The sequence below is a fragment of the Antechinus flavipes genome, chromosome 1, assembly GCF_016432865.1.
Source record: "Antechinus flavipes isolate AdamAnt ecotype Samford, QLD, Australia chromosome 1, AdamAnt_v2, whole genome shotgun sequence".
Lineage (NCBI taxonomy): Eukaryota > Metazoa > Chordata > Mammalia > Dasyuromorphia > Dasyuridae > Antechinus > Antechinus flavipes.
This window is the reverse complement of record NC_067398.1, coordinates 654,117,529-654,144,170: the sequence shown is the minus strand read 5'-3', so window position 1 is coordinate 654,144,170 and position 26,642 is coordinate 654,117,529. Positions and strand designations below refer to the sequence as shown.

Sequence of the window (26,642 nt, the reverse complement as noted above, 5' to 3'; positions counted from 1 at the left end):
ATTCTCTTTAACCTGGGACACAATCTTTAATATCCCTGGCAATCCAAAAAAAAGAAGGCCTGAGTTACCTTCTCCTTCCTCAATTTCTACCCACTCCCTTCCTTGGGCCCTGTTTTGTGTGTTTAGCAGTCAGAAACTGTGAGAGATAAGTTTTATTTCTATACAATATGAGTGACTCAACATTTGAAATACTATCATTATTAGAAAATGATTATAGAAAAATTATATCATGATAAAAAGTAATAAAACTTCCTTAGAGCTATCTCCAAGTAATCAACCTGAACTTCAAATGCTAATGTTTCAAACCCCCCAAGGCAGAAACAGATGGAAGAAAGGACTACAGGGTCCTAGAGGCCAGCCCTGGCCAATAAATAGAGCTGCCTCAAGACAGCAGCATCAGCAAGCAAACCAGTAGCTACTGTTATTTAGATGCGCCAATCTGCAAAGTTACCTTGTTCAGATCACTAACTCTAATGAAAACAGTAAGTTGCCCTTAAATTAACCCTTCGTTTTTGGACTTCCCTCTAGGAGTAGCAATTCTTAAGTGTTTTTTGTGGATCATAGACCTGCTTGGTAGTCATTCTGATGAAGACTATGGCCCCTTGTCAAAATCATATATATCTATTTTTTTTGCTGAGCAATTGGGGTTAGGTGACTTGCCCAAGGTCACACAGCTAGGAAATGTTAAGTGACTAAGACCAGATTTGAATTCAGGTCCTCCTGACTTCAGGGCTGGTGCTCTATACACTACTAAAGATTTTATTTTTAAAATTCATAAAATAAAATACAGGGTTACAAGGGAAACTGGTTAAACTGAAATATAATTATCAAAATAAAAATGAAAATTCTACATAAGTTAGTCCACTTATTCAGTGCCATACCAATCAAATTGTCAAGAAATTGCTATGTAGAGTTAGAAAACTGGAAAGACGAAAGATCAAGAATTTCAAGGGAATAAATAAAAAAAAAAAATGCAAAAGAAGGTGGCCTAACTGTACCAGGCCTAAAGCTATAACTTGGCGGTCATCAAAACCATTTGGTATTGACTTAGAAATACAGTAGTAGATCAGGGGAATGAATAAGTTAAGTTTACAATGATTATACTATTGTTTGATAAACCCAAAGATTCCAACTTCTGGAATAGGAACTCACTATTTGACAAAATTTGCTAAGAAAACCAGAAAATAGTATGGTAGAAACTAGGCATTGATCAACATCTAACATCCTATATCAAGATAAGGTCAAAATGATTTAGACATAAAGGGTGATCTATAAGCAAATGAGGAGAACAAGGATAGTCTACCTCTCACATCAATAGAAAAGAAAGGTATGGCCAAAGAATAATTAAGAGAACTTTATGAGATGCAAAATGGGTAATTTTGATTACATTAAATTAAAAAGTTTTTGTATAAACAAAACCAATGCAGCCAAGATTAGAAGGGAGGCAAAAAGCTAGGGGAAAATTTTACATCAGTTTTTCTGATAAAGACTTCAATTCTAAAACATAGAGAGAACTGACTCAAATTTATAAAAATTGCCCAATGGATAGTCAAAGGATATGAACAATTTTCAAATGATGAAAATAATTCCATTTTCAGTCATATGAAAAAAAAATGCTCTAAATCACTATTGATTAGAGCAATGCAAATTAAGACAACTCTGAGGTATCATTTCAGAACTCTCAGGCTAAGATAACGGAAAAGATAAAGATAAATGTTGGAGGGGATGTGGGAAAACCGAAACACTATGTATTGCTGGTGAAGTTGTGAATTTGTCTAACCATTCTGAAAATCAATTTGTAACTATGCCCAAAGGACTATCAAACTGTGCATACCCTTTGATCCAGCAGTGTCTCTACTGGGTTTATATCCCAAAGAAATAATACAAGAGGGAAAAGGATCCATATGTGCAAAAATCTTTGTGGCATCCCTTCTTGTAATGGTAAGAAATTGGAAACTGAGTGAATCTCCATCAGTTGGGGAATGACTAAGTTATAATGTGTGAATATAATGGAATATTATTGTTGTATAAGAAATGATGAGCAGGCTGATTTCAGAAAGGCCTGGAAAGACTTGCATGAACTGATTCATCTAAGTAAAGTGAATAAAACCAAGAGAACATTGTACATAGTAATAAGATGATTATGTGATGATCAAACTGTGATGGGTTTGGCTCTTTTCAACAATGAGGTGATTCAAGGCAATTCCAAAAGACTTGTGATGGAAAGTGTCATCCACATCCAGAGAAAGAACTATGGAGACTGAATATGAATCAAACTATAATATTTTCACTTTTTAAAAAATTGTCTATTTACTCCCCCCCCTTTGTGTTTTCTTCTCTTTTGATTTGACTGAAACAGGATAAATATGGAAATATGTTTAGAAGAATTGTACATATTAACTGGATTGCATGTTTAATTGGATTGCTTGCTGTCTTGGGGAGAAAATAGAGAGGAGGAGAGGAAGAATTTGAAACACAAGGTTTGGCAAAGGTGAGTTAACTATCTTTGCATGTATTCGGAAAAATAAAAAACTATTTAAAAAAAAAAAAAGAAGTCTTGCAATATAAGGAAAAAATAATGGCCAAATTTCTGGTTTAAGTTATAAATTATATTGTTGGAGGAGGGGTAGATATGGGATATATGTTTTACTTTTTAAAATTTTTATTTATTTAAATCTCCATTTTTACTAGCTTATTCTAAAATGAAAACATCAAACACTAAAGTGCTGCCTCACACACTCATGCAGGAATGTGTGTACTTATTCAAAAAACAATAAACTGACCCCTGTGCAGAAACACACCTGGGGCCTGGCTTCCAGATGTTGACCCCAAGGCTTGACCTTCCCATGACTGATGGACTGGGGTCTCTTGAAGATGGGGGGGGGGGGGGGGAGAGGAAGTCTTTAACCATTTCCTGGGCAAAGTCTCCAAAGGAAATCCCAGATTCATTCTGGATTTGCTGCTGGCATTTTCCATGATTTCTAAAGCACTGTTAATCACTTAAAAACAAGCTTCTTCCTGATACTGAACTTCTGTCTCTTCCTTTTGTAGAATTGTAGCAAAAGCACAATATGACTTCCTCTTCTTCCTAGTTCCTAATTTCTAGACCAGCGTGCATTGTATGTCTCTGGTTCAGCATCACAAAATTGAGTGATTCCCACCCAAGGGTACATAAGACAACCATATACATCTTGAGGCCCAAAAGGGAAACATGTGGAAAGAGAAAACATCAATCACACAGCTTTAATGGAAATTTGAAAAATCTATCTTCATCCCAGTTCTTTTCTCCTCTAGAAGATACAAGGCTACAAGAGGCTCTATGCTTCACTCATGCTTCACTCTACTCCTTCCTCCTATAGCCTGAGCACCTGTTTCAACAGTGTAAATGTGCCACTTGGCAATGGTGCCCACTAAGATGCCTTTTTTATTTTCTAAAGTTTTAATTTATGGCTTTTATTTCTTTACACTAAGTTAATTTCCCAAGCACCTGAACCATAAATTCTTACTTGTAAATAAAAATAGTTAAACAAAACCAAAAACAAAAGGATCACACATGACAAGATGTGCAATATTCTGTGAGAGTCCTATCTAATCTCTCATGGCTCAGAGTATCCACTTAGGAAAGGCTATCTTATTGGGAATAAGGGCTGTGTCTGGGTCCTCTAGGTTGGGGGTTCCTAATTAACTAATCCTTTTCTCTTCTCCCCACGATTTCCAGCCCCAATTCTCTTTTCTTTCTCTGGATACGCCACATTTTCAGTTATAATGTTAGGAAATAGGAAATGTTTTCGTCATCAATTCCTACCATTACCACAAACAGATACACTCATTTCCTCTGCTATAAAGTGATCTCTATGGAAAGCTCCACCTGGTAAAGGCCATGCTGAAGTAATCATCTCTTACAAATAACATGGAGACTGCATTGGTACTTTTATCCCTTTCCTGTCAGCTCCAAGGTTTCACTGTGGATGAATTGAGGAAGATGGATGAACAAAGCAGCAGGAAGGGCAAAAGGAAATGAGACAGAAGTTCTGGGCCTCTCTCACTCTCTCCTACTCAGTCTGGAATTATTCTTGCTCCCCATAAGACAGATACAGATTTGTCTCTAGCTCTTTTGGTTTTAGTTTAGAAGGAAAAGAGAAATAACAGCTGGTGCTTTACTGACTCCTCTTATTTTAGTATTTCAAGTATTTTGAAGGCTGAATTTTACTGTGCTGGACAGAAAGAAATGGGTTCATGTGTTTCTGGCACCACTGGTCAGGAGTCCAAGAGTCCTACCCATCTCCCATAATGCCAGTGGACTGACACTGCCTCCTAACATTACTCTGTAGCCTGGGAAGGGTGGACCGAGAGGCAAGATGGCATGCCTCAAATCAATGCTTAGGCCTCCTGAAACGCCTGTTGTTACAGAGGGCAAAGAAAGCTCACCTCTTCTTTCAATCTTGATCAGGATCTGATACTGTTCAAGCAGAGACTGCCTATGAATGAGCAAACTCTGTGAGGTCCCAAGCACAAGAGGCCATCATTCTGCCAGAAAGCCTAACAGCCCACACATACCACCTCTGTTCTCAGGGACATCTTCCACTTTAAAATTCATCAGTCTCTACATCAGATAGCCTTAACCTTTATTTATTTATTTTTGAGTCATAGGATTGTCTTTTGGCACTTTAGATCTCCTTTCAGGATGATGTTTAAATTTATAAAATAGAATACATAGCCTTGCAAAGGAACACAATTATAGTGAAATAATTATCAAAAGATATTTTTTATTTACTTATTTTTTTTTGCTGAGGCAATTGGGATTAAGTGATTTGCCCAAGGTCACACAGCCAAGAAGTGTTAAGTGTCTGAAATCAGATTTGAACACAGCTCCTCCTGACTTCAAGGTGGGTAGTCTACCCACTATACCAACTAGCTGTCTCCAAAAGATATTTTTTTAAAATTTCATGGATCTCAAATTAAGAAGCCTTGCTTCAAAATCAGACCACTTAGGTATTTTATGCATTGATTCACAAAAGAAGTAAAAACTCTGTGGGTTTGGGGCCACTAGTTGGTGCAGTAGATAGAGCACTAGCACTGAAGGCAGGAAGACCCGAGTTCAAATCTAATCTCAGACACTTAATGCATCCTAGCTGTGTGACCCTGAGCAAATCACTTAACCCCAATTGCTTCAGCAAACAAAAACAATTCTATGGATTTTCTGATATCTAGTGACTTGAAGATAATTAGCAATGACTGAGAATTTCAAACTTTGGGAACAATGACTGGCCTCAAAAAGTAGTTGTCCAAGTGGTGAAGCTGGAACTGAAATACCAGTGGGCACAAGCCTAAGCTACCAACTATCGTTCTAATTAGCAAAGGGAGGAATTTTCTCTGCACTTGAAAATAAGAATGAAAATAGCATTTATATAGAGCTTCCCAATTTTACAAAATTCACATTGCTAGAAAGTGACAGGAGTCCAAATTGTGTGACAAGGATCTGGGGGCTCAAAATGAGCCAATCCTGTGTGTTAGGGTATAGATTTAAGGAAAGATGATATTAAGAATCGTGAGCTCAGTCCATAAGGCTGAGAGGGAGAACAAGGTGCCAGTAACACTAGCTCTTCTCATGGAATCATAATGGAACCCTCTTGCTCTCACAACTTCATTGTTGTGTCAAGATGCCCTTGCCCATCCTCCAATTGAGCCTGACTTTCCTCCTGAGCCTGAAATATAACAGGAAAGTCACAAACTTATGACTTGAGCCACATCAAATTCTAACAAAAGATAGAAAGGCTTTTCTGTCCCTCTCTAACCCAGAAATGAGAAGCCCTCCTTTCCCTTTTTACAAAGGGGCCTGGAATTACTGTGAGGTCCAAATGAGAGCAATATGATTTTAACAAAGAACTCAAGTATTTGGAGAGATGGACATCTGAAGTGTGTCAATTCCCAGGGAAAATGACGGAACATTTGAATGTTGAAAATGAAAATAAAAATGATGAAAACAACATTTCTACTCATTGAATAGCAAAACCCTCTGTTCCATCAAGAGCCTCTCAATGTGCTATCTAGTGACAGCTCAAAACATAGTGGGGATGTCCTTCCACACAGTTGCTTCCATTCTTCTCTTCCTCCTCGGGTTTGGTACAAAAGTCCTACTGGGGAAGGCTGACATCCTCTTAACTGCACACATAATCGTTCACCCACACAATCCAGAAGGGATTGGTATCAGTTCTCACCAATACCCTTTCCCTACTTGTTCCTCTCACAACAGCAGAGGGCGCCTCTTCCCAGCAAAAACTTGTCTGGCTGAAGAGGCGGAGGACCGGCCAGGAGAGGGCAGCTGAGGTCAGTTCCAGCAGGCTGCTCCCAGGATTCCCGTGGTTTTTGCCTGTGGAGCTCCAGAAAGGCACGCTGCTCACAGAGTGAAAGAACATCTTCTCGGTTAGAGCAAGAGGTCCAGCAACTCAATGAGCCAGCAAATGGCAACGAGAACTCAAATCTGCTTCTGGGCTGGCTGCTTTTTGCCTCATTTCTTTAGCCTGAAAGAACCTTTGATTTGAGGCCTCTCGGGGATCATCTGGTTCAAATGACATTCCCAATAAAGGGAATCTATCAGTCCCTTTATTCAAAGATGAATAAAGAGAAAAAGAGATCTGTTGTCTGGGGAAACGATGTGGAAAGCTACTAGAGGAATTTATCCCTGCCCCAAGCAGAGAAGCTAATGACTTTGTAGCTTCAGGAAATGAACATTTCATTCTTCAAAAGTGAAGAAAGAACCTAATTCTCCCAAACATGGAAGGCAATAGGTACTGAAATTAAAATGCTAGGAGTCTTTAAGGGAAGTGACCACTCTACACCTTGGCGTTTGTGGCAGCAGGAGAACTTCTACCAGGGAAGTTAGTCTGGAAGGACTGGAAAGTTCTCAAGACATAAATTCTAAGTATACAAAGAGTAACAATTCTCATGAGGAAAAAATGGGGGAATTGGCCAAGGAGATCAAGGTATACACATACAGAGTACACCAACCAATTCAGATTTACTCTACCTCTACTCAGAGGCAGAGGAGTAGGATTGCAAGTAATGGATAGTGGCAGTAATCCAAGGTTAGGGCTTGAGGCAAATCAGTCAAAGGAAGGAGAAAGTAGTTGAAATGGTGGTTTACTAAAGGGCCAAGACAGGGAAGGAAGAAGAGAGTAGCTAGTGCAGAGTGATGACCCAGGAAAGAATGAATGGGTGGAAGAAGGGACCGAAAGTCATGGTGAGAACAAAGGACAGAGTTATAAGTTGGAAAGTAGAGGGAAAGATCCAGTGATGAAAGATTATGATCAGTTAAAAGCATTTCAAAGCTCATGAATACAGAAGTGGCTGTGTGTGAGTGGTGACGGCAAAAACCAAGGATCATCTCTTTCCCCCCAGCAATATTAGAGAAATAGGAGGATGCCAGAAGAGACTGGACAAATCTTACTTTGCTTTGCATTCTTAGTCAAGGACGATGATCTTTGAATTGGAAAAGAGAAAAAAATGGCAAATAAGAAGTTGAAACCCAAGACTAAAAGGGACCAAGTCAGAGAATACCTTGTTGCCATTGATGAGTTCAAGTTTCCAGTCCCCAGTATACTATACATCCAAGTTAAGGAAAGAACTTATAGAAGTGAAATTTGAAAGCTCTTGAAGAATGAGAGATGTTGCAAGAATGAAGGGGAAATGTTTTGATTTCAAAAAAGGGAAGTAGTCTTCTTCAGACTATATAGGCCACTGAGTCTGACTTCAATTCCTAGCAAAATTTTAGAATTTATTATTCAAAGGATGCTTACTGAGTACTAGAAAAAGAAACAGTCAGCAAGACTACATTAAGAATGAGTCATGCTACATTAATCTCATTTCCTTTTCTGACAGGATTACTGGATTGCTAAAAGCTTGGTCAAGCCTGATTTATTAAAATATTGTTATTACTATTTATATTTAAGTTAAATATTTAATACAATAAAACATTTTTATTATTAAAGTCTCCTATAGTATTCTTGTAGAACCCATGGAGAGGGATATGAGCAAAACAGTAGTATAGTCATATGTATTTGGAGACGGTTAAAAGATTCTACCCAGGAAGTAGTTCCAATGTCAATTTGGAATATCTTTAGTGGAGTGCTCCATATATCTCTGTTTTGGCCTTAGCCAACAATTTTGGAGAGAGGCACAGGTGGTATATTTATCAAATCCTGAAGATGACACAAAGTGAGGCTAGATAGCTAACATACAGGAGGAACATTGTGATAGTAAATGGATAAGTTAAATAGTTGAGTTGAATCTAATAAATTGAGTATACTTGGGTTAAAAAAAATTAACTTCCTCAGGGACAAGATGAGGGAGACATGGCTAGAGAAAAGCAGTTTGTCCAAAAAAGACTGATGGGCTTTGGTGAACTGCAATGTTAATTTGAGATGCAGCTCATTCTTCTCATCCTTAGAGTTGAGGGACTATGGATGCCAAAGATACTTTGGCAAGATATTGGTAGCTGGATGGTTTTGACGGACTGTTACAGTAAAGGATTTAATGAGAGGAGGAGTAGTAGGAGAGAGATGTGGAAAAAACAAAAAGTATCAATGAAATTGAACAACAAACCCTGACAAAGTGTGATATGGCAATCAAAAATGTCAATGCCATTTGAAGCCATGTTAAAAGACTTGAGAGTCTGAGTCTCCCTGTGCCCTGCCCTAGTCAGGCCACATCTCATGTCACATGTTGAGTTCTAGGTGTCACATTTTATGGCCTGATATGTTGGAAAGGGTCTAGAGGAAAGTGATTAGGGTGGTGAAAGGTGCTGAGATCATGCCATATGAGTATCAGTTGAAAGGATGGGTATATTTAGCTTAGAAAAAACTTTGGAAGGTTATGATAACTGTTGTCTTCAGTCATTTGAAAAGCTGTCATGTGGGAGAAAGTTTTAGATTTATTTTATTTGGTCCCATAGAACAATGGGAGGAAGTTTCAGAGAGACAAAATAAAGCTTGATGTCAGGAAAAACTTTCTAACAATCAGAGCTGTGCAAAGGTGGACGGGGCCACCCAGGGAGACAGTTAATTCCCTCCAATAGAGATCTTTAAGAAAAGATTCTTATAGTAATTGGTTATAGAATGAATTCTTCAGATCAAGATGACCTCCAACATCTTTCTAATTCTGAGGTTTTGCGTTCATTAGTTTTGGAAGTGTTGCCCATTATATTTTGGGATAGTTTTAATTGTTAATTTTTTTTTTCTTTATATGGACCCCAAATCTGTCTCACTCCCACTTCAACCCCAGCTGCTCCTGATTCTACCCTGTTCTACAGTTTAGGCCTTCAGACCTTTCAAAGCAGCAACTATGTCATCTCATCTCTCAAGTATTCTTTTTCCCAGGCCAAACATCCCTAATTTCTTCAGTGATTTTAACATAGTATAAACTTAAAGCCATGGTTGTGTTCTCTGAAATCCTTAGCTTGCCAACTCCTTCTCCCAGTGTCCTATGAAAAGAAGTCAGAGTCTGTCTATCCATTGATAACCTTCCTCTGAAAATTGGCTACATACACATTTCAAATCCCTCACCTTAAGAGGCAGATAATGATAAGAAATAAAAAGCACAATTCTGATTCCTCTGCTATACCTACTCAGCTCTTATCCTGCTATTCTTCTTCTGAGAAAGAGAAAACCAAAAATAATAATAATAATAATAATAATAATAAATAAAACAAAAAACCCCAAAGCCCCCAAAAAACTGAACTGTCAAGGAGGAACTTGAATGATTGAGACTTTCTTGGGGTAGAGAATTTCCTAAATTCTAGAATTCACCACTAAACAGACACCAAATTAATATAGCTTATCTCCTATGTATGATCTTGGAAACTAAGGATAAAGCTATCACCTACTATATACATAAGATCAAATTAAGTGTAAAGCCACAAAATAAACTCCAAAATATCTCCTTTTGAAACAGAATTTATTTTATATTCCCAAAGAACCCCTAAATGGCTCTCTGCACGGCTCTGCATGCCATCTGAGAAAAGGAGATAAGGCCACTGCTCACAGGAAACAAATCCAGCCAACAGACCCCATTGTACCCAGCCCATTTACTTACCACTAGGCTTTAAGTACTTCTTGGCATGGAGGTAGCTCTCCAACATACGTTCATTGAAAAGCATGTAGCCCATTGGCTCTGAAATAATTATGTCCACCTGCTCGGGAAGTGAGATTTCCTCCACCTTTCCAGGAATGACCACAATTCGGTCTGTGAGGTTGTTACTCTTTACTAAAACCTATTGGTGGGAGGGGAAAAAGTTGGGGATAAAAATCAGGGAAAAACCAGTCTTATGGAGAAATATCTCCTTGGACCAATGAGCTTCATTAAAGTCTCACTGCTGATTTCATCTCTAGGAGAACCCCACGGAGTCAGAGCCCAGCAACTTGCCCAAAATCATCTTTCTTGGACAACCAAGGCCAAAGTGAGAGGAAACAGAGCTCAAACCTTTTAAAGGCTAGCACAAGTTATGAAAGATGGTGATGACCTTGAACTTCCTAATATCACCTGGGAATGGTCCCCAGAAAGCTCCATTCACCCTCCGGACTTAACTCTGAAGGCCATATAGGCTGCCACAGAGCTGGGGACTAGGGGGTGGATGGGAGAAGGTGTGCTCACTGATCTCAGCATGTTGAAACTATGGTGCTTAGTTTAATTACCTATTTGACTTTGTGAACTTTTCCCTTCAAAAAAATTTTTATGCTGTATATTTTTTTACATTAAAAAAATTATACTGACTTTAATTTTGTTTGACAAAATGTTGAGGACAATGGCTACTACATTCTGTGATCAAACTATGAAGGTCAAGGATGCATGCAAATAGAATTACTGATAAATTGCCTATTCAAAACTCAAAGCTGCTCCTAACACAATGACAAGAAAACAGTCTAAGGCAATGCAATCAGAACATCTGCAGTTGAAAGGCACCTTAGAGCTTATGTAGTCTAACATCTTTAGATTACAGAAGAAACTGAAAACCAGACATATGTTAAGTGACTTGCAGGAACCCAGGTGGATCTAATACATTGCAAAGCCAGATAGAATTATCTGTTTTTCTGTCTCCAAATCCTTTATTCTGGTCACTACATTACAGCTTCCTCTTTTCCCTCAGAAGTGAATAGCATACCTCACTAGTAACTTCAGAACATAATTAAGAAGCAGAGAAATTTACCTATTGATTTTAATGGTAGATAAACTGAGGAAGCAAGTACTGAATTTCTTAAGTATACAGAGGAAGCCAGGATTTGGATTTCTCCTTAATATCACCTGGGAATGAGCCAGCTCTTTGTGCTTTGCTCCATTCACCCTCTGAAGTACAGCCTTAACTGAAGATTGTACATGCTGCCAGAGGGCTGGGGACAGGGGGAAGTAAGGGAACGCATGCTTGGCCATGGGGCCCACTGACCTCAGCATGCTGAGCCATGGTGCTTGCTTCCACTGCATAGACTTTCCTTGCGCCTGCCTGAGCAGCAAAAAAAGACAGGATTCCCGAGCCACAGCCCACATCTAGGACAATCTGAGAATTGAAAAAGAGTCACTGTTAGTCACGGAGAGCAATGGAAAGAACAACCAGAAGAAATCTCATCCCATCCACAAACTTGAGACCCTTCTACTGCCTCAATCTCATTAGTTATTTGGCAAAGATTAAAGGCTTTAAGAGACAATAAAGAGGGGTCAAATGTGAGACGTAATATTAGCAAACCAATAATACACTTCAGACCCTTAAGGCCAAGCCAATAAGATGGTATAAGGTGAGAATCTCAAAACATCTGAAATGTATAAGTTTCTCAAAAAATTAAGTCTGACCTTGGACTGGATCAACAAAGTCTTTCCCTGTTTCTAGGTAGACAGATTGAGAAGATTAATAGTACATAACTGACTGCAAAGCAGCGATACCCTAGAATTTCCCAGAAAGTCTTTAGTCAACAGGGCAAAACCTCTTCCTCTAACATTGCTTTCTTTTTACCCTCAAATGTCCTGATACTTGACCAAAAACTCTGTGGGGATAAAATGTTTCTTCTTCCTAAAAGTGGCTGCATTGTAGTTGTGAGAAAACTATCCAGGTGAGGAGAGAAAGGATGCCTATTTGTAATTTGCATCACCATATAGTTTTGGCCATAGGAATAACATGGAAAACTGAGGGTATTATTTTCTAGTGAGCAATGGGCTTCCTTCTTCTACATATTAAAGTGTTGAGATTGGGAAAGGGGACCCCAAAAGTTTGGGGTCACAGACCAGTGTTATGAGGTATCTCAAAAGAATTTGCAGGCTTGAGCCCTTTCCTAGTCATTGGGCAAAGTTTTATTGTAATTGTAATATCACTACAAACGAACTAAATTCCAAAATAAATTAGCAATCCTAAGAGAGAGGAGACCCCTTTATCCAGCTTTCTATCACTGACATGCTAATTCTATGGCCCAGAGAAGGGGTGTCCAGAATTTGATTATGACAAGAGTGAATTGAGGAATGGTCTATTCATAATCAGACAGATTGTTGTTCTTAGATTGGGAGTATGGAAAATCTCTGAAACAGATGCCAAAACCAGAAGATTTAGGATTTACTGACTTATTGTTAGAACAGATACTTCCCCCTAAAATCAGGGGACCACAAAATCATATTACATCAAAACCATTCATTGGTTTTCTCCAGTTATAGGTCTGATGCTACAAGATGTGTGCACCCTTGGGCTGCCATATTATATACAGGCTATGAGAATCCTGCATCTAGTTTCTATACTGTTTTCATTTTCTTTCTTTTTTTTTTTTTTCTATAAATGGTATTTTATTTTTTCTAATTAAAAGCAAAGATACTTTTAAATATTCATTAAAAATATTTTTTGAATTCCAAATTTTCTCCCTCCTTTCTTCCCCCTTCTCTAAAACAATAAGCAATTCGATACAGGTTTATATATGTGCCTTCATGCAAAACATTTCTAATAGTTATGTTGTAAGGGAAGAAACTGACCAAAAGGAAAAAAAAACCTGAAAAAAAAATTTAAAAAGTGAAAAAATAGTATGCTTTGCTACATTACATCAGTTCTTTCTCTGGATGTGGATAACATTTCCCATTATGAGTCATTTGAAATTATCTTGGATCATTACATTATTGAAAAAAGCTAAGTTATTGATAGTTGATCATTGTACAATGTTGCTATTAATATATTATGATGTTCTCCTGGTTCTACTCACTTCACATTTGCATCAGATCATGTAAATTTTCCCAGGTTTTTCTGAAACCTACCTGCTCATCACTTCTTATAGCACAGAAGTATGACATTACACATATAAACCACAACTTGTTCAATCACTTCCTGATTGATGGGCAAAGATTTCAATTCTTTGCCACCACAGAAGAGCTGCTATAAATAACTTTGTACATGCAGGTCCTTTTCTCTTTTTTAAAACTTTCTTGATATATAGAGCTAATAGTGGTATTGTTAGGTCAAAGAGTATGAATAGTCTGATTGGCCTTTGTCCATAGTTCTAAATTACTCTATAGAAAGATCGGATCTCCACCATTCCAACTCCACGAATAATGTATCAGTGTCCCAGTTTTCTCATATTCTCTCCAATATTTATCATTTTCCTTTTCTTTCATATTGAGCCAATCTGATAGGTATGAGGTGGTACCTCAGAGTTGTTTTAACTTGTACTTTTCTAACCAATAATGATTTAGAACAATTTTTTCAGACAATTGTAGATATCTTTGATTTTGTCATCTGAAAACTACCTGTTTGTATTCTTTGACCATTTATCAATTGAGCAAATACATTCTTATACATTTGATTCAGTTCTCCATATATTTGACAAATGGGGATTTATTAGAGATATTTGTTATTAAAAATGTTCCTGTTTTATGTTTTCCTTCTAATATTGATTGCATTGCTTTTGTTTCCACACTTTTTTCTATGACAGGGCTTATGTGATATCATAAGGAAACTTATGATATTGTTCATCTTAATTCTCTACACATCAGGACAGGAGATAATAAATAGCTGAAGCTTCTCTTGAAGAGCTCTTCTCCAGTATCAAATTTTCTAATGTGTTACTATTCAGATATTTCATTTGTAGATACCACCTCTAAATCTTAACACTGGGACTGGGAATTTTCAGGCTGCCCCTGTAAACACACATCTCCCAGGACAAGGGAGGTTCCAGACTAACTGTATTCTGCCCTGGTCAACATCTAGACAATTGTGTTGAGTTCTAGGTACATATTAGGGAAGAACACCCAAAGAAAGGCAAGGAGGATGGTAAGGTATTTGGAAATCTATTTAGCTGAGAGAGAAGATTAGGTAAGGAGAGGTGGGGAGGGAGCAGAGAAAATAGTTTCTCAATTCAAGTATTTTAAGAATTATCCTGCAGAAGAGATATTCTATTTGTTCTGCTTAACCTCAGAAGTGGGAGGAGTGACAACAGGTGGCAGTAAGATTCTGTCCCAAAGAAAAAATGGACAATGGAAATCTTTGAGCATGGTGGGCACTTTGTAAAGAGGGTTTCTGTGGAGATATGGGCTGATTAGGTGTCCTCTAAGATCACTTCCAATGCTGAGTGAGATTGTGGGATTTCTTTTTTTTCCCCCTGTTTTGGGTCTTTTAACTTTACTTTCAACAAGAAGCTTATACAATAGATTTTAGAGAAAACTACATAAAAGTTCATCCTACAAAGAGAAACATTCCTACAGAAAAGTCATGGGGATTTATTTCTCTTCTCTGTTAGCCTCAGGGAGGTAGCAGTACCTGACTAATTACCCATGTTGGAAAATAGTCATAAAAATCTAAAAACAGACTTGTAGCCTGTGAAAGGGAGGGGGAAAGAAGGGGAAGGGACTAAGATAAAAAAGGGAAGGAAGGAGAAAAAAGGGAAAGAAAAAGCAAAAGAGACAGGGGGCAAGAATGTCAAAGCCTCTAAGGCCATTATTTACTAAAACAGATACAAATGAAAAAAATAGTAATGTCCTAACATCTGCACTACTGCTGAAAAGGGTCAGGGACAGAATACCAGTCCCAGGATGGCAGATGCCTCTCAGGCAGAGTTTTCTCTTGTGTCTTTCAGGACCTGATGCACTTCTAGATCCAGGATATAGTAAAGATATGAATTTACTTTTTTCCCTCCAGAAGAAAAGCCAGTCTTTAATTTAGAATTTACAAAGACTGCCTAGCTTATAGCCTGCATGCAGTATAGAATATATTAATGATAAGCCTGTGACACCAATGAAAAACACAGAAGCATTCCTAAAGCAAATAGGTTGGATCCCACTGTCCAGATTCCTTACATATATTTGAAAATTACTTGTCTAAGGGAAGGTGATGAATCTTGCAACTGCTGGAAAGCAATGTGGTTTTTCATGAACAACAACTAAGTATAATCCCATTAGTTGCTCCAGATCGGACCTATCATCAAACAAAAGTAAAGATCAAATTAGCAGCACTTCTCATTATAATTAGCTTAGCCAGAGAGAGCTAGAGCTCTCACCAGTAAAAATCCTTTTTCAAAAACCAAATGTAAAGTCAAGGTTCAGCATTAGCATCACATGGAAGAAAAGTAAGAGGGAGTTTCAGTGGTGGGCCCAGGGAGTTTAAAGAGCCTATCGCAGCAAGCAGAAGAGGGTGGGAGGGTTTTGGATGGGGGACAGTTCAAACATCAGCTGTTTGATTTAGCTACTGCTTCTAGGCCAGACACACAGTGTCAACACAAACACCACAGGGAGCAGACCCCAGGGAAGCTTCTGTGGAGCTCATGTTGGTCTCATGAAGATATTTAAAAACAAATCAGAACTGATGGGTTTGGGGGTAGGGGGTGGGTTGGAGGGATGAACTCCCCACAGCTGAAACTTAGAGAGTGAAAGATCACAATGGCCAGATGGAGAGAACTCTCTGAAGTCACTTTATCACTCTCAATTCCTGCTCACTCTGTCCAGCTTCCCCTGACAGTCCCTTCTTTCTCAAATATAGTTCAAATGGGCCTACCTGGGCCCCCTAATAACAGCATTCAGGTTTAACACCTCAGCTGATTTCAGGTTTTGTTCCAGACCAAAACTCAGCTTGCTCCCAAGAGTGGATTCTCACCTTGTCTTTGAAGTCACTGTGGTTCTGCAGGATGGCCCTCTGATACGTGCCTGTCCGTACATAATCCTGCATCATGTTCTGCTGCTGTGACAGGTAGCCATAGAACTACAACACACAAGAGAGAATGTCGTGAACAGACGAGTCTCAGCGCAGCCAGCCCAACCAACCACAGCCTTCCCCAGTCAGACCCCCTGCTTCCTCCCCAACAAACCATGGAAGGAGCTCAGCAATGGGAACATGCCCAGGGTGGAGGGAGCATGGGCATCACTTCTCAGAAAGTCATGCTGGGGACCAAGGCTGAACCATCCCTGTTAACAAACAAGGTGGTCAGACTGCTCTATTCACTGTTCTCCGCAGCTAAATCTAACTGGATCTCATCAGGGCCAGGATGGGGAATCTCTAACATATCCCAGGCCACATGGGGAAAGGAAGGAAAAAGCAACAGACCTCTTAAGTCAGGAAGCTGGCAAGGATACCATACAGATTATAGACAACTACAGACCCCAGCATTACAAAGCACCCCCTTTTCTAAATTCCAGGGCCTGATTTCTATTTGGAACCAGTACACTTCCTATAAGAAAACAGATCTATCATAATATGAGTTCTGTTCTCAGAGAACCTGAGGAACTCCAAAAGAGACATGGGTAATTATATAGTATTATGACTATGAACTAGAAAGCCTTGTTACTGCAAAATTGATTAGTAAACAGACACGATAGTTTCCAGTTTTAGAGCTGTTGGGACTAAGCAGACCAGCTCTTGCAAGTGTAGCTAGTAAATATAAATCTATTTATAATTCACAGGAAGGGCTTTGTGATGGAAGAGAACTGAGCTCTCAGGAGTACTAAATGGGGTGGGGGTGGAGGAGGAATGACACAAAGACAGCCAAGGCCTAAATGACTCTCCTCTATGGTTGTCCAGTTTCAACTGAGAAAAACCTTTTCCTACACCTGGGCCCTCCCTTTGGAAGTACCAGGAAGATCCTGCCAAGTGAAAAACACACCTGGAAATACTGCACAGCAGAGGATTCTTCTGTCCGCTCACTGAAGACGGAGCGCTCTAAGTTGTGACCTCGACAGGTTTTCAGAATATTATAGAATGAACAGAAATCTGAAAGAAGTAAAAACTTAATGTAGAAAAGGGATCACACATGAGAGGGGGTAATGCAAACCAGGAGAAAGTGGCTATGGCCTGCCTACAATGGATAGGCTCCTGCCAATGGAAAGGGAAAAAACCTTCCAGGAGACCACTGCTAATGAAAAAAGAATATATCCATTAGATTTTAGAATGTTCTTGACCACAAAATTAAAAAAAAAAACTCCCATTCATGAATATTATATGAAGGCAAAATCTTCATAATTCCAGACGCATCAGAATATTTATGCTGGCTCAGCTCGAAGCCTTGCTGGGGGGGGACCAGAAGGGACCTACCGTTGGGTGTTGCAAACTGTATGAGGACGCTGTTGCATCCCAGGGTGATGATGAAGGACTGCTTCCCCACTCGGCTACACTCTGTTTCTCTGGACACGGAACACTTAAACACACACACATCTTCATCTGGAAAGAATGATAAGACAGTGGCTCAGAGCACACACCTGAGAGCCAGAGACACCTGCTGCCCCCCTTACCCACACTATGGGGACCACCCATGGGCACTCCTTGGGGTTTCTCTGGCACGTCCACAGTGCCTCCTTCAGCCACTAGGCCTAGCAAAGTGCTGCACTTCATTTGCACTGGGCCAAGTACTGTGCCCAGAACTATCAGGCTGGAAATGAGGACCTTACACTTTGTTCACTGGGAATCCTGGAACAAGCCCCTTCTCCCTTTGTGCTCTAAAATCTTCACCTGGAGAGCCACCTGTCCTTTAAAGCTAAACCAGTGACCTGGGGGCACATGTGTCCCAGCTGGGGTTATGGTGCCAGTGCCCACCGATGTTCACCATAGCAAGGAGAGTGTGCTGGGGTGCAACATGTGGAGGGCCAGCCTAGAAGCCACGCCTTCTGCCACATGCTTCTTGGTGATGGAAGGCAAGTCTCACCCACTCACTCAGTACCCTGAGGAAATTCCCAAGACTACAAGTTACAGATGGGCCAACAATGTGCATCTCTGGAAGAAATAACACCTGAAGTTCCTCACATCAGGAAAAAGGTGGGTCTGGGCTAAAACGACAAGACTGTCATCATCACTATTATGGAGCTTTCAGCTAGTGGGCCCCTGCTCCTGGTTTTGAAAAGTAGCTGTGGACTATGAGGATTCAAGATTCTTCCTCATACACCTGATCCCAAATCAGGAAAACCAGCATGACAGGCCTCTTCCAAGGGATTAAAAACCAGAGAGCTACTCCATATCAGGGGGTCTCCAGAGAGAAGGTCAAAGCAAATGGTGTTATCAAAAGTCACTCTTGGGTGAGAGAAGCAACTCTATCTCACCCAACTGAGAGATGGGATTATAATAGCTAGCTTTTCCAAGATCTCATCTGATCTTCATAAAAACACTGGGAGGTAGGTGCTGTTACTACCACCATTTTCTGGATGAGGAAACCAGGGCAGAAAAAACGTAAATGATTAGCTCAAAGTCACAAAGCCTGTTGAGGCTAGGTTTGAACCCCAGCCTGCCTGACTCCAGATTCAGAGCTCTATCCACAAGATTTCTTCTATGTTCTTGGGTAAAAGAACCTGAATTATGTCCTTTCCTCCTCAGAACAGTGGCCAAAGGGACTAAGATGCCAACAAATCAGCCTCACACCTGATCATCACATAGCTGGATGTGAATGATAATTCCTTATTGCAGGCTAAAGAAAGCTGCTCATCACTGATCACTGAATCTTGCCCAAACAAAAGTGAGAAGGTGTGGGGCTGATCCATCATTGCAGTTGCTGCTCTAATCCTACAAGACTCCAGGATCCTTTCTTCACACTGCATTCCAGTTTATTCTTATAGCAGTAGATACCTAGTATCATATTGTATACAGACACCCCGGGAACATGAATGAGGAAAGAGCATGTAATAACCAATACCCTCTACTCAAAGTTTCAATATAGCTGTAATTGTGGTTCTTTTTGGCAAAAGAAGGGGAAGGTCCCCTCACTCTAGGAAGTCAGAAAAACCACCTAGCCATGCCAATTCTGCTAATCTTGGGTGAGGACTCAGGACTTCAGGTGTTATTTTGGCCTAAGCAACAACAACACAACAATTGCATTATTGTGAAAATCTCAATTTTTTATAGGAAGGAAAACCAGTGGTCTTTCAGGGTATAGGATGGCTAACTTCACTCAAGGGTTCAGTTTTGCTCACTTCTTTGCCTAAAACACAATGAGTAGCACTCCCTCAGCTTAACATATGATAGGAGCTTAATCAATGTTTATCAACTGATTGACAAATACTTGAAGTACTAGGATGATCAGAGACTGAGCATTAACCAGAAAACCTCGCCTAGATAGATCAGACTGGAGAGGACCTTTAATGTAAGATCCAAATGTCACTATACCCCAACCATAGCCTCTTTCTCAAAAAAAAAATGTAAACTCCTAGAGGGAACTGCCTTTGTATCCTAACTCCTCTCTTCCTCTACCTAGGAGGTGACCTGGTATATAGAAGGCGTCTAATAAAGGCTATTTGAATTGAAAAGCATCATTACTACATCATAACCAATCCCCAAATCACAAAACTGCGCAACAAAACCAAAAAATACTACTGTAGCATCATCTGACTGATGGTTGATGTATGTAACATTGTTCCAATAAAACTAATGGTCTTGTAATATTACATGTCCTAACAGCATGTGTTCACAAAACCAATTAATGATGTTACATTCCATCTGCAGAATATTTTCTAATTTGCAAAGCACTTTCATATAAAGGGTGTGCCAAAAGTCTTAGAGCAGTTGTAAGCTTCTGCTCTTAGACTTCTGGAATATCCTTTAAGTGATGTCAATTGCTCCGTACAGCCCTGAGACAGGTAGGAAAGAAAATTATCCTCATCTTAGAGAGGAGAAAAACTGAGGCTCAGCCAAGCTAAATCTCTTGAGGCCAGACAACAAACAAGTATAAAAAGCATGTTGAACCAGATGATCACCATGGTACCTCTGTAGTGCCAAATCATGATCAAAGTGAGTTCAGTGGCTACTGGAAGAACCTGGCAGGAGGGTAAGGAGAACCTGGTGGAGAGTGGGGGCTGGGAGAGCCATTCTGGAGGAAGAGGTCTGGGCTGGGCTATTTCACAGACTGCTTTGTATTTTATCTGTCCCTCCTCCCATTTCCCTCAGGGGCTGCTAAGCATGTTACTCTATCAAAGTAATCTAACTAATCAAATGCAAGTTCTGGTACTTCCAACACAAAAAAAAGTCATCTGTTCCACACATCTTAGAATAGTGCAGAAAGCACAATGCCAAAGCCTCTTTGAAAATAGGTCTCCATGCAAGGGATAATGTTGCAAAAAAATTACCCATGTATATGTTCAGTCAATAAAAAGTTATAATAATAATAATTTAAAAAAAAAAAAAAGAAAGAAAACAGGTCTCCAAGCCCTGCCACAAACATGTCTACAGAGTCCTTATAGAGAAGCTCAGGTATCCAGTTTGCAGGAGACAGCTTAACAAGAAGCTGGAACTAAAAGGAATTAGTGAGGTAGAAAGACATTTCAGACTTTTGATTCCAGCAGAAAGGCGCACTTGGGGGGGAGGGAGTTCTTATTTAACTAGAAGGAATAGTCAAATTGCATTCTGACAGATGATAAGAATAATTTCCCATTTACAGGGCAAAATCTTTCATCCTTCTTCCAAAACCAAGTTGTCCCCATGGATCACACAGCTCCAGCTTGCATCTTCTCAGGAACATTGCTCACAAATTCATACACAGCCTACTACTTTTGTCTAAACCACACCCCTTCAGCACCCTGGGACTCTAAGTCTGAAGAGCAAGAATTCTGCTCTCCTGTGGAAAGATGCTAAGGGGAAGACTGTGGGCTTTGGTGCTTCCCAGGGCAAAGACATTGTGGCACCAACAGCTAGGTGAGCAATTAGTTTTTCCATTTGTACCCAGGACACTGTGATTTACATGTAGTTAAGTTAGCACTTAATAATTTCCCTTCTTCTCTTCTTTCCTCCCTTCCTTCTTCCATTTCATAGTCACAGAACTAATCAGTCCTGAAGCCAGAATATGAAAGACCAGATACTTTTGATTATAAATCCAGGGCCTTCTACTACACTGCATTGCCATCAAGACAGAAGACCAAGATGTTTCTTTCCACTCCTCATCTTCCACACTTCCTGAGACACGATGCAGTAGAGCAAAGAGTAAGGTCCACAATTATTAAACTGAAAGGAAGAGCAAGTTCAAAACAGGTCTGAGGGAAGTGTCTGACTTTAGAGTAAATTATTCAACTGAAATGTTCTTCTGGGATTTCTCCTGAGAAGAAGCAATACTTACCAGATGGGTGGGAGAAAGATGAAGGAAAGAAAAGCTGCCTATTCTAGAGCTCATCTTCAGGATAAATCTTTCTAACAGGAAAAATACTATAGCTTCCAGACAAAACAGAACTAAAGCTATTTATCCCTTGATACTTGAGAGGAAAAAAAGTTCTAATCCAATAAAGAAACATTTTCTCAAGTTCCTAGGAGTGGGGAAGAAAATCAAACTGCCACTTTCCAGAAGAAAATACTCCTCCATCAGGGAAAAAGAGAGAAGAAAAGCTGAACCTCTCCCCCAAAATATTAAAGAACTAGGTCTCTGATAAAAGCTGACTACTAGAACCTTACTAATTCTCCAGGTTTAGTCCTTTCCCTGGAGAGAAGAGAGGACCATGAAGAGAGGAAGGACTTGGCACCTCATCCTTTTTCCTCTGTTTCTAGAGAGCCAGACTATCTCCTGGCTCAGCTTAAGATGACCTTTCTATGGCAATGGCTCACAAAGGGTCCTCGGTCTTCAACAGCCCCAGACCTTCTTATTTGGGTTCATTTGGTCCTCTAATTTGGAGAAAATGACAGTTTAAGTACTAAAAAGTCTGGTGCTGACTCCCTATTTACTGGTGTGTATAAAGGAAAGAATTCTAAACTCCTCAAATCTGAAAGAAGCTAAAAAGATTGCCTAGGCTCTCCCCCTTGTAGGCACATCTATACTGGAAAACCTTAAATTGTCCTTCCTATATAAAAAAAGTATCAGAAAAAAAAAGCAGTTTCATTAAGAATCCTGAATAAAGCCTATCACTTAATACCAGGATTAAATTCCAAACCTTCTAATTAATATAAATCTGTTATAATTAAATACTTTCAGTTCTATCCTTAGTAAAGAAAGCCCCAAAGAAAGGCTTTCTATAAAAAAAGTGAATACTATTAAGTCATTTCCAGCCTTCTCCAGGTAGCCCTTCCCAACGTGTTTAGCATTTGTTCCTTTCTTCTGAACTCTTTTCCAAGTTCTCTCAACTTTTAAACTATGCCATCTAGAAAATGAACGAAGTCTTTAAAGAAGGCTGACACAGTGTATGAGGGTTAGTTAGTTTTGTTTTTATTTTAAAAGAAAAGCAAAATAGCAGTCTAGTACATTGTTATCACCTATGAATTGGGAGAAACCTCCATATTTTTTCCCTTCTGCTACTGCTTTGCTAATCATTCAAGTGTTTGTAACTAAGTAGTTTTTTTTCCCAATATACTGTAGTTTTATCCTTAACAAAAATGAAGCCTGCTCTCTTCTGGTATTACTACTCAGCCAATTCTTTTGCACTTGCAGACAAGAAGATCTGAATAACTGTCCTCAAAAGCCACCATGACCCAGAAGGGGCCAGAGCATTTAACAGAAGGACTAATGGTAGGAGAGGGGAGACAGGGCAGGAGGAATAGTGCATCAGCACTCTGTTAACTCACTGGGAGATGGGATCAGTGAGACCTTGGTCCTAGGCACTGCATTCCAGATGCTTTTATGAGACTTGGGAAACAAAACCTGCTTCTCATCCTTTAGTCACCAACTCTGCCTTCGCTTCTGTATGTCCCTCCCCTCCCCCCCCCCCCCCCCCCCGTACAAAGAATTGACCCCACCCTGTAATTTATAGCTCTTTGCAAATAACCCCAAGGTTACATGATACTAAGAGCACCCCAAGTGGAGTGCTACCTACCAAGCAATGGCAAGTCAGAAACTGTGATCCTTGTGACTTCCTGATTTCTTTAAGGGATGGGGCATGGTGGAAAACAGAGATCACAGAACTGGACTGAAATAACTTTTGTTACAACCCCAAGTGCCTACAAAGGGAGGGTGCCTGGCGGCTCAGGAGCCTTGGCCTTGGCTAATACCCTTCTGGCCAAAGAAATACTGTTCTCACACTGCCATTTATCTTTCTGAGCCTTGGGAGTAGGAGAGCCAAGGGGACAAGAGACCCTCCAGAAGCTCCTGGTCGCCTTCTTCTACTCTCCCCACCCCATCCCCCCTCACTCTCCGCCTCTAGGCTCGGGAAGACAAAGGGGAAATAAAAGCATCTGTCAGAATCTGTATATATGATGCTGGGTTAGGCATTCTACAAATTAAACAACAGCTGTCCTTGCCCTGATAAACCCATACTGTATGATGCAAAGGGCTAAAAGGGCAAAAAACTGCCCCTTCCAGAGATAACTAACTTTAAACCGCAGGGCAGGTCTGGTCTTTGGTAGCATCTTCCAAAGGCAATATTCCTATCCCAGCTTCTAAGGCTCGACTGTCACTGTTTGCCAAAAGAGCTGCATCCTGAAGACAAAGAACATCAATGGTTTAGAAGCAGGAGGGCTTCTGTATCCTGAGCAGAGGCACAAAGGGCCCTGCCAGGTTCTACACCCTCTGAGCATTAAATCAACTACTTTAAAAAACAAATTTCTATCCCGTTATTGACTAAGAATTCAGGTTTCTAGCATTATTAAAATAAAAAAAATTATTAAAATAAAACCAACATATTATTATTGGGCAAATTGTTGTTGTTGTTTTTTTCCTACAAAAATTCCTGACTTCAAGAAAATATCCAGAATTACGGTTTGTCAATAGTTCTAATTTTTTTTACTCAGAATCTCAAAAAATAGTAATACTGATGGCAACTAATACCTTAGTTACTGATGATATATGGAGACTTTAAACTAGGAGTTCATAATTGGTTTTTGTGTGTGTCCCAGACCCGATGTGAAGACTATGGATCCCTTCTCAGAATGTTTTTCAAATGCATAAAATAAAATACATAGGATTAAAAGGAAACTATATTGAAATGTCATTATATATTTTTTTTAAAGATCATGGACTTAAGATTAGGAATTCTTGCTATGAAATAGATTTAAAATGTATTCCTACCTCCTAGAAGAAGCACATGCAAAGCTGAAAGTTCCTATTGAACTCAGAACATGTTCAGTCACCACCAGGTCAGCAGTAAGGGCTGATCTTAGTGAAGCATTTGACAAAAATTTTCAAGCTGCTCTTGTGAAAAAGATGTCAAGTGTCAGATACAGGCCACTTACAATTAGGAGAATTTAAATTTTGCTAGTCAGACCCAAGAAGCTGAGTTCATCGTGCCTTGACATCATTTTGGAAAGGAGGTTTCCAGCAAGTGGCCCCAAGGATGGGTTCTGTTCAATTACTTAAAGGCAGAGATCAGAGACTTAGAGCTAGAAGGAACTTTAAAAGTCAACACAATCATTTTATGGATGACAGATTTTTTTTTTAACTTAAAGTCAAGGCTAGAAGAGATGGTCGATGTAAGTGATAAAGTCAAGATTCCAAATGACCTACCAGCTAGAAAGAGGGAAAAAAAGTAATCTTATACTCAGTTTCAAAAAATAAACTTCCCAAGTAAACGAGAGGGGAGTTATAGTTAGAGAACTGTTAGTTATTCTGAAAAAAGTTCTAGGTATTTAGTGGATTACAAAGTCATCAATGGGATACAGTAACCAAGAAAAACAAAGCAAACTTGGGCTGGTTTGAGAAAGAGTGTCTGGGATTGAGGAGGTGACAGTGCTGTCTACCCTAATCAGACTGCTTGTTTTCAGTTTGGGGCACCACTGACAAATTACAATCTATGCTGTGGTGTGGTGTGGTGTGTGTGTGTGTGTTCAGAGAGGGAAGAGGGATGACAAAATGAATAATTCATTCCACATGAGGATTTCCTGAAAAAAACTAAAAATCTTAAACTAGAAGAAGAGGACATGATAGTTGTTTTAAAGGATCTGAAATTCTTTCAAATGGAAGGCCAATCAGGCTTTTCCAGTCCCGTCCCAGAAGACTGAAGAGCAGTAAGTGGAAATTACAAAGAGATTAACTGAGGCTTGCTAAGCAAAAACCTGCTCACCACTACAGCTATCCAGACATGGACTGGGCTATCTCAGTTGCTTAGAGTGTGAGTTCTTGTACACTGAAGGTTTCCAAGTACACACAAAAAAAGGTTAGATGACCACTCATTCATTTTGAGGAAATTTTTCATTAGATACAAGACTGGCTTGGATGACTTTCCCATTCTCTTCCACCTCAGATTTTGTCCTTCAGACTGACAAGTAATATAAATCAACTCAAGATAGCGAAGAAGAATAATCCAATCTGCATTTCTAAAACCAAAATTGAACAAATCAGCTAGATTATTTCAGGAGGTTAGAGACCAACACAGGGGAGCTTAGCAGGAGGTATCCGAAAAGAAATAATATAAGAGAAAAATAAAATCGAAGTCTAAAGCTGTGAACAGGACTAACCACATCAAGTGGTTTAGACTTGGGGAAAGAGAACCCAAATATTGTTTTAACCGCGAGTTACTCAGAAAAAGGATCAAAAGAAAACAGAATAAAGATCCAGTTAAAATTTTCTTTTTTTAAACACACAATTCAATCACCAAACCACAGTCTTCCAGCTAGTCGGCAGCAAGGTGCTGCCTAGGAAAGCTATTAAATGTAAATTTCTCCCATCCATGGTAATCAGGCTGTCAGGCTGGGCCCCCTACTTCTTTGTCAGCAATAAAAGGGATGGCAGATGTGCTGGGGGTTCAAGAGACACTGAATGAACAGAAAGCTAGCGAATAATTCTGAGAAAAAGCAGTTCCCCTCTCTTACCCTCCCCCTTATAATACACCACTAGATCCCAACTCCACATCATATTCTATGACAGGGAGGTTCTTCCACCCTCACCCCCAATCATCTACTCCATATTCCCAGTAACCTCAATCTCTTAGATTCCCCAAATGAGAGAAGGAAAATTTTTTGATGGAGGAAGGATTTTCTTTCTATTATAGAAGCAAATCACCATGGTTAACAATCCAGTCTCTATCACTGAGAGCCCAGGTGCGAGGTTCCAGAACTGCCCTAATGAGATAGTTCTCTTGAGATTCAGAGTTATCCTGCTCTTCTTAGGTATTTTGGTCCCAACAGCCTGCTATCAGAAAACACACTACGAAAGACCCACTGTTGTTCTTAAAACCTAAAGAAAGCCATTTCCTAATGATCTGTCTTGTTCTCACAGCAATAATCTAGATTATCTATAGGGAAATGTGAGATTGGGAAGGAAAACTGTTATGTTCTGATTATAAATCAACTGGAGAAGGGACCAGTATCTGTCATAACTGGCTCC

The 26,642-nt window shown here is 39.7% G+C and overlaps 1 protein-coding gene across 2 annotated transcripts in view; it reads right to left on the bottom strand.

The window, feature by feature from the left end:
- The window catches only part of CARM1 (coactivator associated arginine methyltransferase 1), a 49,912-nt gene that overhangs the window by 8,886 nt on the left and 14,384 nt on the right, over positions 1 to 26,642 (bottom strand). For both annotated transcript variants that reach the window (XM_051971539.1, XM_051971540.1), the window contains exons 2-6: positions 17,528 to 17,653; positions 17,100 to 17,206; positions 16,097 to 16,201; positions 11,435 to 11,545; positions 10,090 to 10,267 (exon numbers count right to left, since the gene is read on the bottom strand). In XM_051971539.1, coding sequence (XP_051827499.1) covers positions 10,090 to 10,267; positions 11,435 to 11,545; positions 16,097 to 16,201; positions 17,100 to 17,206; positions 17,528 to 17,653 — 627 coding nt within the window. The remainder of the gene's footprint in view (positions 1 to 10,089; positions 10,268 to 11,434; positions 11,546 to 16,096; positions 16,202 to 17,099; positions 17,207 to 17,527; positions 17,654 to 26,642) is intronic.